The sequence below is a fragment of the Poecilia latipinna genome, unplaced genomic scaffold (assembly GCF_001443285.1).
Source record: "Poecilia latipinna isolate Pla-1442-1.1 unplaced genomic scaffold, P_latipinna-1.0 Scaffold1286, whole genome shotgun sequence".
Taxonomy (NCBI): domain Eukaryota; kingdom Metazoa; phylum Chordata; class Actinopteri; order Cyprinodontiformes; family Poeciliidae; genus Poecilia; species Poecilia latipinna.
In genome coordinates this window covers 60,348-78,534 of record NW_015113902.1, presented here as the reverse complement: position 1 = coordinate 78,534, position 18,187 = coordinate 60,348, and the positions used below count along the sequence as shown (strand labels likewise).

The 18,187-nt window shown below is 38.4% G+C and overlaps 1 protein-coding gene across 2 annotated transcripts in view; it reads left to right on the top strand.

Moving 5' to 3' along the window:
* The first annotated feature begins 4,455 nt into the window (after nucleotides 1-4,455).
* The window catches only part of lsp1a (lymphocyte specific protein 1 a), a 33,919-nt gene continuing 20,187 nt past the window's right edge, over nucleotides 4,456-18,187 (top strand). For both annotated transcript variants that reach the window (XM_015054913.1, XM_015054912.1), the window contains exons 1-2: nucleotides 4,456-4,787; nucleotides 14,682-14,828. In XM_015054913.1, coding sequence (XP_014910399.1) covers nucleotides 4,729-4,787; nucleotides 14,682-14,828 — 206 coding nt within the window. In that variant the 5' untranslated portion in view covers nucleotides 4,456-4,728. The remainder of the gene's footprint in view (nucleotides 4,788-14,681; nucleotides 14,829-18,187) is intronic.

The following is an 18,187-nucleotide window of genomic DNA, read 5'->3' as shown; positions in this document are numbered from 1 at the left end:
AGCTTCTCACAGAGTCGTATTTGTGTAGATCTTAGCTATTTTTTTAATGAATTCATAGTCAGATCATTAAAAAAGACACATGAAACACACATGCCATTTCCTTTGAATAAATGTAATGGAAGCTGAATGTTTTTCAGCAGCCATATGGAATTCTAATAATATTTTGGTGACATGATGCAGGTTTTCAGTGCATCTTAAATTTTGTTAATGAGATCTGGTGCTTCCTTAAAATACAGCCTCACTTGGCCAGCAACACCACTGGCTTCCCCCTCTTCATCCTCAAAGTTTTCTGAATTTTATCCTCACTAATCTTTTCCACTTCCTGTCCACAGTTTCTACAACCTGTGCTCTTCCATTCTCTTCATTCATTAGCTCCTCAGAGCATTCTTTTCATCTTCCTACTGTAGTCCCCTCACTAGTTAGATTGCTGTTACTGTTTCTATATTTAACAAACATAACCAGCTGCACAGATTGATTCCTTTGTCTTGCTAATAGATATAAGTTATTCTCTCCTTTTTTAAGGAGAGAAGGACTTAATGAAGGAGTATGCTGCAGAATGCATCATGGTGTTCTGTCATGTGTGGTTTGCAAAACTGCAGTAAACACAGTAATCATGGCAGAGAGGATCGACTATTATGAGTTCAGAAGTTCGGGAGAGGAGGAAAAAATGACCTATGACCTGGAAAATCTTGCTTTATTTTCCATGGTGTCAGAAAATCAGAATGGAAGAGGTCGGTGAGACATTCACCTGCTGCATCGGACCAGAACCAAGCAGGCAGTGTTTATTGTTTCAGTGCATACATCTTCACGGCCTCAGCTCCTCAAAACTAGCTATCCTGCTTTTGAATCAAAGACCAGCTTCTGGAAGCTGTTTTCCACATAATTAAACACACCCACAAAATTCACAAAATCACACAATAGTTTTGCGTGAATAGTTTGCTATGGGGATTGTGACCAGAAGGGGAGGACAACATGAGGCTGAGAACAAAATGATGAGATTTTCGTCATTCAGCTGGGCCAATGAGAAGTGATGTTAGCAGTTCGGTTCGATCATGCCGAGCCCTGCCCAGCCTCTTCGCTCTATGTTGCCTATATTGTTGTGTACTCCTGGGGCAATATAGGAGTATGTTAGAAGTTTGGTTTGAATCCCCACTCTGCTCTTCCTTGCCCTCGGCCTGGCCTGCTGTTGGTTGTCTGATGGCCTGGCAGCCCTGGTGCATGGCAGCTTTGCTTCTGTCAGTCTACCTCAGTACAGCTATGGTTAAAATCCAGTTTCTTGCCACATCAAAGGGTGAATTTGTGAATGAATGATTTAATGTAATGTGAAGCATTTTGGGGTCCACTGGACCTGATAAAACACTACACAAGTACATGTTATTTGCCATTTACTCTCTTCAGTGCTCTCACTAAATTCTTCCTATGGTTAACTTCTTTCAATTTATCATTCCACCACCAGATTTCCTCATTATTTGTTCCCTATCCAAATGACACACCAAGTCCCTTCCTACATGTCTTTCTAATCCGTGCTCCCCAATCACCTGAAAGCTCTGTCATACCACCCAGAGATCTTATCGTCCCATTTCTGAACTCCTTTCAACATCCATTCTTCCACCATTTAGTTGTCTTCTCTGCCTTTATTTTTTTAATCTTCTCCATCCTAAAGTCACCCAACACACCACTATGAACTCGTTCTTTAACAGGTTTGATGAGTAGCCTCTAATAGTTTGCCTCATACTCATAGTACAGAGTCAGAACTTTATGGACTGATGCCAGTGGAACCACACTCTGGTCAGTGTGGCTAAAAACAAGGAGTTAGTGGTGAACCGACCCACCTCACTGCAGTGAACATGCAGGGAGTGGACACTGAGACAGTGGCCTCTTATGAGTACTTGGTTGTTCACCTGACCTGACCAAACTTGACCAGACTCACAATATTGATGCTCTTTAAAGGAAAGGTCAGAGCAGACTCTGCCTGCTGAGGAGGCTGAGGTCTTTGGAGGTACAGACGGCATTCATGAAGACCTTCTTTGACTCTGTTGAAGCATCATGGTGTTATTTGTTGCTGCAGCAGCTTGCAATTTAGAAGAAGCATTTAGATCAGGTCATAAAGATGGCCAGCTCTGATAGGCTGGTGAGAGTCCAAAGGACTCTAGCTAAAATAACATCAGTCTATGCATGATGCTGTTGCGGAACTGGAGACTTCTTTAAGTGACAGTCTGTTGCAACCTAAATGCACAAAAAAGCATTATAGGAGATCCTTCCTCCAAGCAAGCTGTCATACTTTATAATCATTACTCCTCCTAACAAAATCAACAAGTCCTTGCAGTTCTGGCATTCACAAAATCATCTACTTTGTTCTTGCTAATTTTTAAATAACATTATTATTGGACATCTGTTTTTCTGCACTGATATGTTGTATACCCTGGGCATTGCCTTCCTGCGCTATTCCACTTAGTTCAAATCTCGTTTACAGCAGAGACTGGGATTTCTCCCGTTGACATGGATTCCCTCCAGTAGAATTTCTACAGGCCAATCAGCCAACAGAAGCATAAGTTGTGAACGATAATATTGTTTTCCTGCACTGTTTTGGAATTGTAGTCTGTCTACTTTTAGCAGTAGCAGCAGAGGAAGTGAACAAAGCTGTTCAGTCTGTGTTGGCCACCCTTCCAAATATTGAGTTTGCATTAACTGGTTCAGTTCGGCACTTCTCTCTTTGCAGTGTTGGATGGTTGTTTACAGTGTAGGTAATTCCTCGTAAGCTTCAATAGTGTTGAATTGACGCATTTCATCTGTCATGACCAAATGGTTGAGACTGGGTAAAATTTAAAACCTCAACACAGTTCACGCCTCCAGGACTGTGAAACAATCATTTCTCAATAGACCCTCTGGACGAAGCAAAGTGTAGAACAACGGGCTGGTTTTTAAGAGGTTATTGTATTGCAAATATTCTATATTTGAAGTTTGTTACATATGCTTATTATGTTAGATTTTGAAAAAGTAATTAGTCCCAAACCTAAACCCAAACTGAAAAACAAAATTTTTTCTTATGGGTCCCAGACTTTACTGCTCTGCTGATGTTTGGTTTGTGGTATGTTACCAGGTGTCCACTAAGCGTGATACAAAACAAACAAATTCTGAGTCATTCTGCAGCTACAGTCTTATTTCAATCTGGAAAGACTCAGACGAAGAAAAAGGAACAATTAAAAGATTTAATGACAGCAATGAATAACAGTTCTTTGGCGCTCGGGCCCCGGCAGCTGATCTGAGCTGAGATTTGATGTGAACTCGATGAACATCCCGATAACCGATTAGGGATGCTCTCCCCCGGGGCCCGACACTGGTGGTGGAGGTCTGGAAAGGGTGCCATCCTGGAGAGCCGAAGGATGTGGGTGGAGAAGGGGCGGTGGTGGGTTGAACGCAGCTGGGAAGCGGCCGACAGCTTGGGTGTGGATCCTTTTATGCAGAGCTTGATTGATGATTGGACACGCCGGCTGAGGTCCAGAGCTGAGGTCGGAGATGAGCATAACGCCGATGGACGAACGGAGGGGATGGAGTCTTCCAGGTTGAATTTTTGCTATCAGCTACGTATCTACACTGCATGTCTTAGTAAAGGTTTTCAGAAAGCTGAATGACTGAAGGATTTTTTATTTTTGCTTTCTTTTTTTTCTTTTTTTTGTTTTACCAAAAGTTAGTCCTGTCAAAACATCAGACTGGATTCAAAGCAACATGGCAATAAGAAATTATTACAATAGATAGAATAAAACACTGCTCTCTGTTAATTGGCTTGTTCAAATCTTTTGGCTGAATTGACCACACTGTTTTAAAAATGCTTTATATTTAAGAAAAAGAACTTAATTTTAACATAGGGTTAGAATTACAAAAATATGGTCTTGCTTTTTGATTTTTACTAGAAGTCTTGCTACAGCATTTTGGAGCAGCTCATGGCTTTTTCACAACTGAATTGCACTGGGTATGCATGACTGCAAATGTTCTAAGTGCCAAATTCTACTTTCTTTTTGTAAATTTGCTTATCTGTGTATTGTTTAGTAATTTGTATGGCTCACTACCTTGTTTTTGGTGACAGGGCTTTTTACATTCACTCAGCTTACTGTTTGTGTATGTGTTTCATTCACCTCACAGAAAAAGTGCTCATAATTATTTTCTTTATCCAGTAGGGAAACATAAAAATTAGTATATTCCAGAACCAGATGACCCCACAGTAGTAGATTCTTCTTTTCTCAGGGACAGGCTCTTGTTTTTTTTTATTCCGCGCTGGGGAAAAAACATGTTTGGAGGAATAACAGACAGAGATGGAATACAAACTGAGAAGAGGGATTCTGAATCCCGCTGCTCTTCAATGAAAACCACATGTAGAACAGAGGGAGGGGTGACGTGTGTGTTTGTGCTGGAGGGAGTGTAACGACTAAAGATCCAGCCTCCATGAGAGAAAGGAGCTAGTCCCCTTGAGCCTTCCTGGCATTCTCAACAAGCTTTGTAAGGGTTGGGACTGTGTGTGTGCATGTGTGTGTGCTTAAAGAGACTTTACCATTTACACCCAGATTCTCACACACTTCAGTGCTGTTTAATTTGGTAGAACTTCAGATCAAAACAAACCTTCTCTCAGAGGGGTTGATCTTAGAGCCATATCAGCAGCTGCTGTGATCTCTGTTATTTTTACCAGTGTGAGGCAACAAGAAGAGGACAACTAGACGCAGAAAAGAGGCAAACATGTCCCACGCTCTGCTGAGGAGGAATTCCAGCAAACAGGGTTTGCAAAATCTAATGAGGTATGTGATGGACACATCACAGTTTCTCATGGTCATTTCTCTTTGTCTAAGCTGCACAGCCACTGAGGTTAATGTTTAAACCACACATGTATCTCAAACAGTGACTGAGGTAACATGAGTAAACATGACTTTTTGCTTCTGCTGGGCAGTTTTTAAGTGATCATCAGAAATCTGAGAGTTTTTGTCAGGTATTTTGTTTGGTTATTTTTTTGTGTGTTTTTTTTTTTAAGATTTTGAGTGTGTTTCCTGGGAAAATCAATCTGTTTTAGTGGAAACCCTGGGATTAGTGTCTTGGGTCACATGGGGATTTAGGTGTATTTTTCCACAAGCTAATATTTGTAGTAAATAGTTAATATATTTCTTGATCATTTTATTATTAAACCTCACTAAGTGTTTTGTTTTAGGATGACAATGGAGACCTTTCAGTTGAAACATTTAAGACAGAGTAGATGCCAGAGGATTTTCTGGGAAACGGTGTCACTAACCAGAGTCAGAGGGGAAAGGTCACCTGAGTCCCTCTATTGTTTTTTGTGTGCTCATGTATGGAGGTATGTCCTGTTTTTTCTGCGGTTTGCCTCTCTGAGTTTGGTTCTATCAGGATCTTCAGTGATTCAAATGATTTTTGCACCTTCAGCCATAGCATGACTGGTTATTTGAGCTGCTACTTAAAGTTACGATTTAATCATTTCCCATGGTTTCCTCAGTTCTGTTCGCTTTTTTCATTCTAACAAAGGTTCTATCAGTTCATAACGGATTTTACCAAACTAAGACAGAAACAAGTCAAAAGATCTAACAAGATTGTTTTAGTCAAGTTAATTATTTTCTAATACATCTTAACTTTAGTTTAAATTAATTTACATTTTATGTCAACTTACATTTCTGTGTTGTTGTATCTGCAGCCAAAAAAAGAAAAACAAGAAAAAGTATAAATTTCACAAAGAATTGTAAAAAGATAAAAAGGTTTTACTTCAGTTTAAACATATTTATGTTTATTTAATTCGGACGACTGCTTTGATTCAGTTGTTCTAGGGCAGTAAGGAAGGGACACAGAAGAGAAGCGACTGCCTTTTGATGGCGAGAGATTCTGTTTACAACCAGATCCAGTAGGAGGTAGACAGCAGAGGACAGAGAAGAGACCACGATGTGGTCAGCCAGGTCTCTGAAGGAAAGCTTTTGGCTCAGATATTACAACAAAATAACAAACATATAGTTTGAATTTCTTTCTCAAGCTTGTTTAAAGCCACATTCCTGCTATGGAGGTGTTGTTAATCAGCAACATCCATTCCATTCATCATCAGTGTGACAACAAGCAATGATGACTGCTCTTGTGATGGATTACGTTGCCTCAATACCAGGACTTCTGATGAGTATTTTGCTCTTTAAATGTATGAAATGACTCATCTATCCAAAGAACATCATTCCATGAGTCCTGGACTTTGTTTATATTTTTCGTGCAAAACTTTAGTTTGACCTTCATGAGCTTAAGTTAAGCAAAACTTTCCTCTTTGCACATGAAAATTGAAATTGTGCAGTCTTCCTGATTGTACAGGAATGCATGTTCACCTCAACACTAGCATATTTATTGGCCCCATGTTCACATTTTATAGGTTTGACTTCTTTTAGCTGTCTTGTTCTGAATGCCCACAAACTACATACTTTGTAACACTCTGATCACTGTTTGTGGAGATCCTTGCACCCAAACCAAACCAAACCTCTGTCACTGGCAGCCAACTTAATTTATGTCACGGCACTTTCTTTACCGCGTCGTGGTGAACGTTGCTAATTTACTGTTAGCTACAGCAGCTGTCCCTAATCCTGGTTCTGCATGTCTTAGGTGTTTTCCTGTTGCTGCACACCTGGCTTAAATGAATGGGTGATTAACAGACCTCTGCCGCAATTGAAGGCATGCTGAGGAGGTATTGCAGTCATTTAAATCATCTGTGTTGTAGTGGAGAAACATCTAAAACAGGCAGGACAGCGAGAGCCCCGAGGACCAAGGGGTCTGGGACCACTGAGCCAGAGTTAGATTTACTGCCTGCATCATCTGCATCTGGTTGCTGTTATTTATGACACCCCATGCTCTCCCTCCCAAGCAGTAGCCATACACTAGCTGTCATGTAACAGCTAAATTCCAAAATGTATTTATGAACATTCAGATCGTCATGATGACAATTAGCTCTGCATTAGGTGAAAATAAGCCAGAGTCCCGGTGATCATTAAATCTTAGTCTGTTTCTTAGGAATTGCTGCTAATTTACACTTTTATTACAGAAACACTTGCTCTGGTTATCATATATAATCGATTTGGTAACAACCTTATTAGAGTTACAAAAAGATTGCTTTATTTTCATGAACATTATTTATTTCCTATTATTTACTGGATATATTGTTATTATTATGATTATTATTATTATTAGTTGTAGTAGTAGTGGGATTACATTATTAATAATGAATCGTATTATTCATTTGAATGGATATTCATTATTTATTCCATGTAACATGATTTGTTCCATAAATAAAGCATACATTTCAATTTATTTCCATGAGCTATGTTTAGCTCAGTAATGGGCTAAACATAAACTCATTACTGAGTTTATGTTTAGCTTACATAAACACAGTAAGCCTGTTTTTTTTTAAATAAATGATAATATCCCAATGATTCTATTTTCCAAAATGTATTTATGAACGTTCAGATAGGTCAGCAAAACGTTTTGCCACCTGACATCATTAAAATGGTTTTATGTGTGAATTGCTGTCCTCATAAAGTTACTCCAGATTGTCCTCTGAATCAGAATGAATGCTGACGGTTTGATTCTTGCCTCTGTCTCTGTTGAAGTTTCGTAATTGGTGAGTCACTGGAAGAAAGTCACAGGGCTTCAAGATAACAGTTGGCAGTTTTTGGATCTCTCATCATGATTTATCATTTACTCAGAAGATGGGCTCTTCTGTTCGGAGGTGCAGACAGAAACCATGACATCACACCAAATGCAGGGAGTGACTCCAAGCCCACTGGTGTATCAGAGAATTTACTGCTCGGCTGTTTTTCAGCACTGTTCATCATGTTTTCTTCTCTTAGGGAGTTCAGGTTGTTTGGGCATGTTTGACCTGCTTCTGAAAAACTTCATGTAGTGCTTTCTCTATAATGTTTATTGTTTCTTTGGTTTATAATTGTCTTCTATACTGAAATCTTTCTTTCTAATATTTGGTACAAATTTGAAGGATGTAAAAAAATGTGAACAATCCTATTTGTTTTCTATCAAATTTGGACACATGGATAGATATCATAATTTTTCACCAGTAGTATAATTATATACACAAATATACCCATTTCTTGGTTTCTGTGACACGAAGGCCAATACCAAAGCAATTTCTGGTAAGGATTAAATTTGGACATTCCCACATTTATTGCCATTTTAAATAACTGGAAGTACACAATGGTGTGTCATTTTAGGTGCACATGAATAGAAAACCATTTCATTAGAACATCCGACATTTAGCGTGGAAGACTAACAGCTTATGAGTCAAAGAAGGAATTCAAAGAAGTCTTATTGTTGAGTTTGGTGATCTACTGCTGCAGCAGAATCTGGCCAGCTCCCCATCAAAGAAACCAACATTAACTTCATTGTGTAAAAAAGGTAGTTGAGGAAAATAATAAACCATGCTGCACATTAAAGAAATCATTCAAATATTAGACAGATGTCAGAGACTTGTTCAAAAAGTCCCTCATTGAATGTATTTCAACCAAAGGTGTGAAGATTAGTTGTCAAAAATAAAGAGAAGAAAGAAATATAACTCAAATCTGTGAACTTTTTTTTTAATGCAGTAAAAATGTGGGTGAAATTTTTATGTGCAGTTGAATAACTGAGAATAAACAATAATACCTGAACCTTACTCATAAAAAAATACATTCTTAAAGGCATGTCCCAATAGTTTTGAACATCTGTTGGTATGAAATAAGTAATCATCTCTGATCTCTTAAATATTTGTTAGGGGGACATTGGAGGTATTTAGAGCACGATCTTTATTTTGAACTATTGCTGCTGTTTTTTTGGAAAGACTTTATTTGGTCTCAGATTATTTGCAGGTTTTTTATTGTGCGACTGAAGAAGCGGTCACAAGGGCTTGCTGTTATGGGAAGGGGTCATGGCAGGAACGCAAGCAGACCTGATCTGCTTTTAATCAGCTCTTTGTCAGGCTGGCTCAGCCTGCAGCACAGACAGGGGCAGATCTGTGACCTCTAAGACTGAATCCCTGACTCATGTGTGGGTTGCCTCAGTGTGTCCAAAGAGATAAGACATTCTGGAATGTGTTTGGGGGAGGTGGACTGATGAGTGACGAGAGCATGGGCCTCCCTCAACTCTCCACATTTTGTCTTCATTAACCCTTGTGCGTACAAGGACAGAGGCAAACGTACGAGGACTGAGGCAAATAATACAAGTGATACGAGTGTAGGGTCGGTTGGACCCCATTTGTAAACACAAGGTTAAAAGGATAGAGGACTATCAGTCAGCAGTAGGTAGCTGTGATATAACAGTTCTTTTCTGGCCTACCTAGCTACTTGCTAGGAAAAGTAAATCAATGAAGAATTCTTTGGTTGTGCAGCTGACAGCTTGTTTTCTCCTCACCACAGTGGTCTTCTCAATTGATCTTTTTCCAAGTGGCTCACTTTTTTTCCACTCAAAAATAATGCAAAATCTTTAACCTCAAAGTTTCTCTTATTCCTAACGAATAAGAAAATGTCATAAATTAGGTGGAATCTTCTCATCTTCCTCCTAAATGTCAAAAATTGGTCAACTGTGTCCAATCAGCTACTAGAGTCAGCATCAAGATGTAGCAACATTAGCTACATCTTGATGTAGCTAATGTTGTAACAAAGCAGTTAGTTGTTTGGGCTATGCATCCCAGGTTGGGTTTGAAATATTGAATTATACCTCAATTATTTTATTTTAAAAAAAACCTTTGAACATGTTTAGTTAATGAACTGCAAGGTCAAGTTTTTCCTCTCAAAAAAAAAAAAAAAAAACGCTCATATTTGTTTCTGCTCCAACGCATCGATAGTTATGAAATCCAATCATTTTTTTTTCTCATAGATGAAATCAAATAACTCTGTGTTGTGCCAAGATACCTCAAAGTCTGTTTTTGCTGTCCTGCCTCATGGTCTCCTCATATTGTTTGTCTGAGTATAACGTAAAGTTGAACATAATTCAGTTTCAGTAATTTCGCCCAGGTGATCAATAGAATAAAGACAAGTGGGAGTCTGACTTGTTGCGGCTTCTGAACCCATCTGTTGATTTATGTTCTGGAGCTACAGTGACTCATTGCGTCTCTCTGTTCTGACTTGTTCCTGCAGCACAGTGACTTCATCTGTAACATGTTCCCACCATGCCCGTCTGCATCACAGAGGCTGGAGGGCTTTCAGGCTGAATGCTAAACCTTGTTATTATTGTATCATTCAATCCATTCATCCACCTGATGACAGCGTGAGAGATTACAAAAGAGCAGCTGAGGTATAATACCCTCAACCTCTTCCCTCCTGACTGTGATCCCTCTTCCTCTTCTGTTGCTCTTCAACATGTGCAGACAGAGCAAAAGGCTTTATATGGCTGCTGGCAGTTCTTATCCATCATGTGTGTATGGATGTGTTATGAAACAAATCTGCCAAGTAACCAATTTTGCTCCGACGACACAGCGAGGCTCTGAAGAACTGTCAGACTCCTGTCTTGTCTTTGTTTCCTTACTGTCCGAATAAACATGAACAATAGAGTCACCTGCTGGGGGAGTAATAAGAAGGCTGGTGGCCAGATGTGAAAAGTATGTTGAGGAAGGAACACCAAGAGACAATAAGCAATAAAAATGATGGCAAATAAACAAGTAAGAAGGAAGACAATGTTGAACAAACTGCTGTCAGCCTTGGCTCGTCTCTGACCAGAACACAGGATGATGATCAACATGACATGAGCAACTGAAAACGCAAAAGCAGAGAATTGGACATATTCACTTGCATGATGTCCAAAAGCATTCGCAGTGTGTTCAGAAAGATGAGAAGACATTTGTCGTGCACAAATGACACAATGATTTGAAGATGGAACGAGCACTGAACAAGTTTTGAGCATTTCAGTTCTGACCTGAGAAACGCACCAAAGTGACTGCTCAACCTCCCCCCTCAACTTAAAGGACCTTTGCTTTGACTTGAAACAATGAAGTTTCAATGCTGCATTCGTATCCTGACATCTGATGTCATAGCTCAAGCTTCACCAGGGATCCTGTACCGACTGTGGCACAGGACTAGAGCACAACTCACATAAGCAGGTGTTAGTACTTGACATGGCTGTCAGAGGTTCGATTCCCAGCCTGATGACCTTTGCCAAATGTCTTCCCCATCTTTTATTACTCACTTTCCTGTCTAACTCCTCTTAAATAAAGGCCACTAGAGCCAAAAAAAAAAACTTTAAAAAATATACTTTATTAGTTTACTTCTTCATTTGAAGTAAACTAAATTATTTCAGTAACACTTAATAATAAATTAAATTGGATAAACTTAATTGGATTTCTTGTTACCAATTGAAGCAATTCAATTAAGTTGGTTCAACTATTTTCTTATTTCAGTGTAACTTTCTTAGTATTTAATGAAAGTACCAAAAAATAAACCATAGAAAGCAAATGAAGACATCAACCTCTGACCTGCAGTGTGAGGCGTTTTCATATTCGACTTCATCCTCAAGTATGTTGTGACTTTCTGCCACCTCAAACTGAGGAACGCGACTTCAAATAAACTCAAACAGACGGTCACTTCCTGATCTTACCTCATAATTCGTATAAATTAATTTTAATCGTTAACTGAATTCTGCTCTTAAAAGCTGGATGTGTCCTTCCAGATAAATCACTGCTCCTAATCTGGTGTGGACTGTACTGACGTCCATGGCTTGGCTCATGGGAACTTTATCAACCATTATTTGAGGAAACGCTTAGTGCGTGTCCGTTCTTGCTCCTGGTTTTGGTTTGCAAAGGAAGAATACAGAAAAGCCAAAGAAGTTTGTTTAAAGTCACTGCAATGGCAACATCAGCACATATGAGCTCTGTATGCTAAGCCCCATTTTGGAAAACAAGGTTAAAATCTCCATCTCTATGCAATAATTACATGGTACAAGAAAGAGAAACAAAGAATGATTTTGTGGGGAAAAAAAGGCAGCTGAAGAAAGTTAAAATACCTTTAACAACTTTGATTAAAATTGCCAGTTTAGAGATTTATCATTTAAATTTACTAGGTTTCGGATGCTGCCAAGCATGACAAAATACCTCAGCCATAACTATGAGAGAATATGCAAGGTGAGAGCATAGTGAAATAAAAATAATTCTTTGACCAATTAAAAAAAAATAAAAATCTGAACTTGCACTAATGAACGCTTTTTTCATGAAATCAGTCTGAGCTGATGTAGTTTTGATCTATTACATCCGGCTGAAGGTTGTGAGTTTGATTCCTAGCAATTTAAAACTGGCAAAAACCCAAAAACAAACTGAAACTCAAAGACTTGTTTTCAAAAATTTAAAGTTTCATGTTGTCATTACAGCCTATGATGGGAAATCATGTTTGCTGTACAAAAACAACTCAAGATAGAGATCAAGAGATTGACTTTATGAAATCAATACTGTATCTGTAGCATCAACATAGAATCACCATATGATCTAAATGATTTCCAAATTAGTACCACAATCACTTTGATTTTTATTGCGAAAAAACACAAGACAATCGTGACATCCTGGAAGGACTGAAAAGATGTTTAATATTAATTAATTTTAAGAATCCATTGATATTTTAATCAATACATCCCATCACAACCGACCCTTTAAGAGGATTCATGATCTTGATTTGGCCCAAAACAAAAAGGAGTTTGACACTCCTGCTCTATGGTTACATATTAGAGGTGTGCCGATCGATCGACTGCCGATCATAATTGGTTGATTTCTGTGAAAAAGTGTATGATAAGAGATCGCCAGTCACAGTCTCTTGTTGCCGATCACCTGCATCTCATTTGCAGCCTGCATGTGCAGCTGATCTCCTCTTTCCTTCACACTGCGCAAGAGCCCTTCAGTATAAATTACCTTGAGAAATAATGAGATCTGGTTATATATAAAAACAGTCTTCAATGCCGAAAAATGATCAAATGTTAGAAGCCATACATGTCATTAAAAAGGATGCTCTGATCAGATTTTTTGCTGCCGATTCCGATACCGATCACCCCTGAGGCCGATTTCTGCCGATCACCGATCTTTGCCGATCTCCTGAATTGACTGTTAATTTTTCCCTTTAGGTAGAAATGATACTAAGTGATCTGGCAAAATTAATAATTATCTTAATTAAATTCACCTAATTTAGACATAAACATGCAAAATACTTGCAGGCACAATACAGCAGCTATTCAGTCAAAAGGACAACTGAAAAACCTGCAGTCAGTAACATAATATTTAATAGTAAGGCTCTCAGTGCCACAAATTATTAGTCAAATAAATCTATATCAAATAATGTCAAGTAATAAAGGAGACATTCATTCAAAGTCAATTGCGGGTTGCATCAAAATAAACAATCCTTCCTGATAGCTTGGCTAGCTGATTAAGGCTGGTTCTGATTGGCTGTTTCTGACCGAGCGGAGTAATTCTGCAGAACACAGGAGGAGGCAGAGGAGATCGATTATTTTTTTTCAGAGATGATCTGTCTTATGTTAGGACGACGAAAGTTTTAATCCATATCTAAAATATTTTCTTTTTTTAAGTTACGTGCTGCAGCTTTAAGCAGAGGTTCGGTGTGAGAGTTCACTGCAGGTGGAGCAGAAACGGCGCTCCGTCTGTGAAATATTACTACCAGTAGCGCGTAGCGGCGGGTCAACAACGAGAACAGAGCCAGCATCTTACACCACGAGCTCGAAGACTTAAATTGTTTTTCGGTTTATTTGTTTAGCTTTCTGACGATGTCCTTTTGTACCTGCATTAAGCCTCGATGTAGCCGAACTCCGTCAAGTGCTTGTTTTTTAAATGTCAGATTATATTCGTTTTGTTGATGCATTTTGACAGTGATTCACTCCCGAAGTAATTTTCCGCCGCAACACACAAACGTCCCCATTCACTCAGAGCGTTATAGTTCCACACGACAGGATTTGTTGCTACGCGTTTGTGCAGTGTGAAGGAAAAAGGAGATAAGTTGCACACGCAGGCTGCGAAGTGATATAAGTGTGATCGGTAACAAGAGACCATGATCGGCGATCACCGATCATACACTTTTTCACGGAAATCAGCCGATTATGATCGGTGGCCGATCGATCGGCACACCTCAATAGAGAGCGTTACATTCACCGTCCAGCCCTGGGCCACACTTAGCTCACCTTAGAGATGTAACCAAGTGAGGCAAAGATTGTAGCGTGAGTTTAACTTTTATTCTTTGCAATCTGTATCCTTTCTAAAGAGTAGTCTAATCAGTTATGGCGGCAGTCATACATAAACATGGTTATGTAAGCTGCAGCGTGTGAGTTTAAGCAGATAAAAGAGGACAAAAGAGATAGAGGAAAAGCCAGAATCCATAACATTACATTGAGGGTAAAAGCAACATACAAAGTGATATGTGTACAGGTGAAGCAATGTGAAATGATTGTAGAATTTACAGCACAACGAATACTGTGGATATAAACTTACATTTTGTACGTTTCCCAGCAGTCTTTTTGCATATTTTATTAAAAGTATTGAAACACTTACATTAGTGAATGCCCTTTTTGTACTGAAAATGAAAATGAAAATGAAGTCGTGTGAAGTCTCCTTTTGGCGTGTTTGAACGCAGACGTAGCATTTTCACATAAAGCCACTAGGACGTTTTGATGTCTGGAAAGTCAGTAGTTCTTCTTCTCTCCAGACTCACCGCTCAGAGGAGCATTGAGGATGCTGAAGAAGTGGAGCGGGAACGTCGCCGAAAGGCTCGAGAGTCTTTACGCCGACGGAACAGCGGCTCAACACCGGAAGACTCGTCACCAGAGAGCGAGGCGCCAGAGGAGAGGAACACGTGAGCACACATAACAAAACCGGCTGTCTTCTTCATACTGCATTTGATTCATGTTATAAGAGACGGCCAAGTTTGACTTCCACTTTGATAGATTATTAATCAGACTGCAGACTTCTCTAGCAAACAAACGGTTATATCAATCAAATCAAACTGACGTCACAGTAACAAAGTTAGATGGGGCCTATATAATAAAGCCCTTGAAACATAATTCTAGGAGTCATGAAGTAGCCTTTACTCCTGCCCACTCTCTCAAAACTTAGTGTAAAATACTTCATTCAACATACTGTCAAAAATGAGTTTCTTCTCAGTTTGCACCTGTTATTGTAATGGAAACTGAGATAAGTGAAGGGAATGCTGATGCTCACTGAACTGAATCAGTTTTTATCCACTTCACTGTTTTATACATTTTGTTTTTGCACAATTTCAACATTTTGATGTTTTGCATTTACAATTTGCCTAGAGAATGTCAATGTTTCAATTAAGGTCAAATTTAAAATATAATATTTTATTTTCTATATTCTGATGAGCCACTGCCTCTTTGCATGGTCCCTGCATTAGAGACTCCAGGAGGAGCTCTGCTGAAAGGAAGCTGTTACTTCTCCCTATCTGAAACAGTCAGATTAGATTTAATCAATATTGGATATTGATTAGGATGTCTCCTGGCTGAGTTTTCCTTTTTTTATGTAGTTTTTCAAATATTTTCCCTTGGGTGTGTTGCGAGGAACAGATCCAGACCTCTCTGGGTAACTTTCATTAATACATTATTCGTTAAATGTTTAACTTCGCTGCTTTGTTTGTTATGTATAACATGCATAAACTGAGACTATTTTCTGTAAACTGTAAAACCACTGAATCATTGTAATAAATATTTATTCATATTTATTCGGGGGTTTGGCGGACTCAGCCTCATTGAGGAATTTTTCTGAAATCCTGCTTTCAGACTGAAAATCCCTGGATTATGGCAGAAAAAAATCCTCAATAGAATCTGGAAATTCAAACTTTTTGGAACTGCATTGCTAACAAGGACATTTAATCTGTCACTTTATATTGTCATAGCAACCTGACTTAGTCAGAATACATCCAGGTGAAAAATTTAATGAACTGCAGAAAACTGCAGCACACAAACAGGCTGCTGGATTGCAACAAAAATGTTAAGAGTTTCACTGAAAACCAAACAGGACTTATAAGAACAAGATATGTATATACATGTGTACACTCAATAGTTTTCCTCTTTTTTTAAAAGTATTTTGCAGTCACACAGTGGCATTTTATAGCATAATCAAATAACTATATTACCCTCCGTTGTTATAAAAGTGATAAAAGTGGTGTATATATTTCAAATATGACTTAAAAGACAATTTAATTCCATATTTAGCACCTTGAAATCCACAACAAACAGAAAGAATGAGACAGTGTCCTACCGGACATCTGTGGAACCATCTAATGTCAAAAAGTCTTAGCTGTTTTACCTTCTTTTACTGATAACTTAAGAACAAGTGCTTTCATTGAGAGAAGCAGCAAACCGTCTCTCTCCCCAGCACCGTGATAATGATCTGAAGAGCGACATGCAGCTGCTTTCTCATTACATAGCATGCAAAGAATGTCTCAAGAGAAAAAGCATCACCATGCCACAGCCTGTGTTGTCTCAGGAGACCTGAAATTTAAGGCCTGTAAATTACTGCTTTCACCTCCAACACCTCCTCCGTCTCATGGCAGGCTCAGCTGGCCTGAAATTGTGGTGATTCAACATTAGGTAACTCTGCCACTGCAAGCCTGTCATTTCCATACCTCTTGTATAGATGCAGCAGTGATGTAATGCTGCCTTTTAATTTGTGGTTAGATGGGAGATTTTGTAATTTGCTTTTTGTGGTGATTCAATAATTAGTCTGTGATCATTTCTGGTGTAATAAGCATCTGCTGGAATGACAGCTTACAGTTACTCCACTGGCTAAATGAGAAGCCAGAGAAAGGAAACACTTCAGAGACCTCAAAGCAGTTTTAGTGACTCAAACAGAATTGCTGGCATTATAGTTTTGCTACTTTATCAGGAATCAAGCAGAGACTTTAGGGTTCTACTGGGTGATCAAGCAATCTAATCATCTGTGGAATGTTAGTAAAATTCTCCTGTCACCCCCCGGAGACTCAGAACACATTTTCACCAGGAAACAGATTAAACTGATTAAAGGTGGCAGAATAAGACATCATACCATCCTGCATGTAACAGTTGCAGGTTGGTAGCTCTTGGACAGCTCTCATTCAAGCCAGAAGTACCATAAAGTGCTAACTTATTTGACTTTTTATTCAAAAAGTTTCCAACTCTTCCTAGAATCTCTGAATCCATCCGTTTTGCTGAACCCTGTGACCTTTTTGTGGAAGAAGGACCCATGTCCTTTAGAGTGCATTGTTTCAGTGTACTGCTAAAATGCAAAATCACTGACCAATAACTATTAGTTAACAATATAACGTTCTGGCACTAAAATCAGCTAATACTCTTAGATATATGAATATTTAGATGTATTCCAGGGAGCTTGTTCATATTTACTATTAGGAATGTAGTAATAGTTCTTACAAAAGCTTTGAGAAAAAGGTCTGACTAATAACTCAAAGCCTCCCTGTTAACAGTGTTTCTGAATGTGTTACAAGTATTCTGAGTCATAAACAAATCTATGCAAAACTTTCTCATTAGTCTGCTGATGTTGAAAAAAACTCAATCTCATAATTGTTGTATAATAAGAAGCACAGTTGAAATTACACGCAAACAAGTCATTAAGAAACGTTATGGCATGATCCTCCAACTACTTTATGTTATCTTCTTTGTGAACCACAACATTGTTGATCATGTGACCAGTGTGATGCGAAAAAAGTATTTTCATTACAGTTTTGCTAAATGAACCAGTTTTGATACAGCCGAAAAACCATGTCATCCTACCTCCAAAACTGTTTACCAAAAAACAAGAGTTTTTGTTGTTGTTGTTGTTTTTAAATTGCTGTGTTTCTATGAAGGAGGAGATTCAGAAAGAGCAGGAGTTTTTATTAAAAGAGATTTCAATTTAAGGCATTGAATTACGCAGTTAAACTTCTTTTAAGTCATATCTTATATATATATATATATATCTATATATATCTATATATATATATATATATATATATATATATAGATATATATAGATATATATAGATATATATATATATATATAGATATATATAGATATATATAGATATAGATAGATATCATTCTTACAACAACTCTAGTTAATATAGTTACTTGATTGTGCTATAAAATGACACTATATGTCTTAAAAACACATAACACTGCCCCTTTAAGAGGTACATGGTGATAAGTGTGCCACCCAAATAGT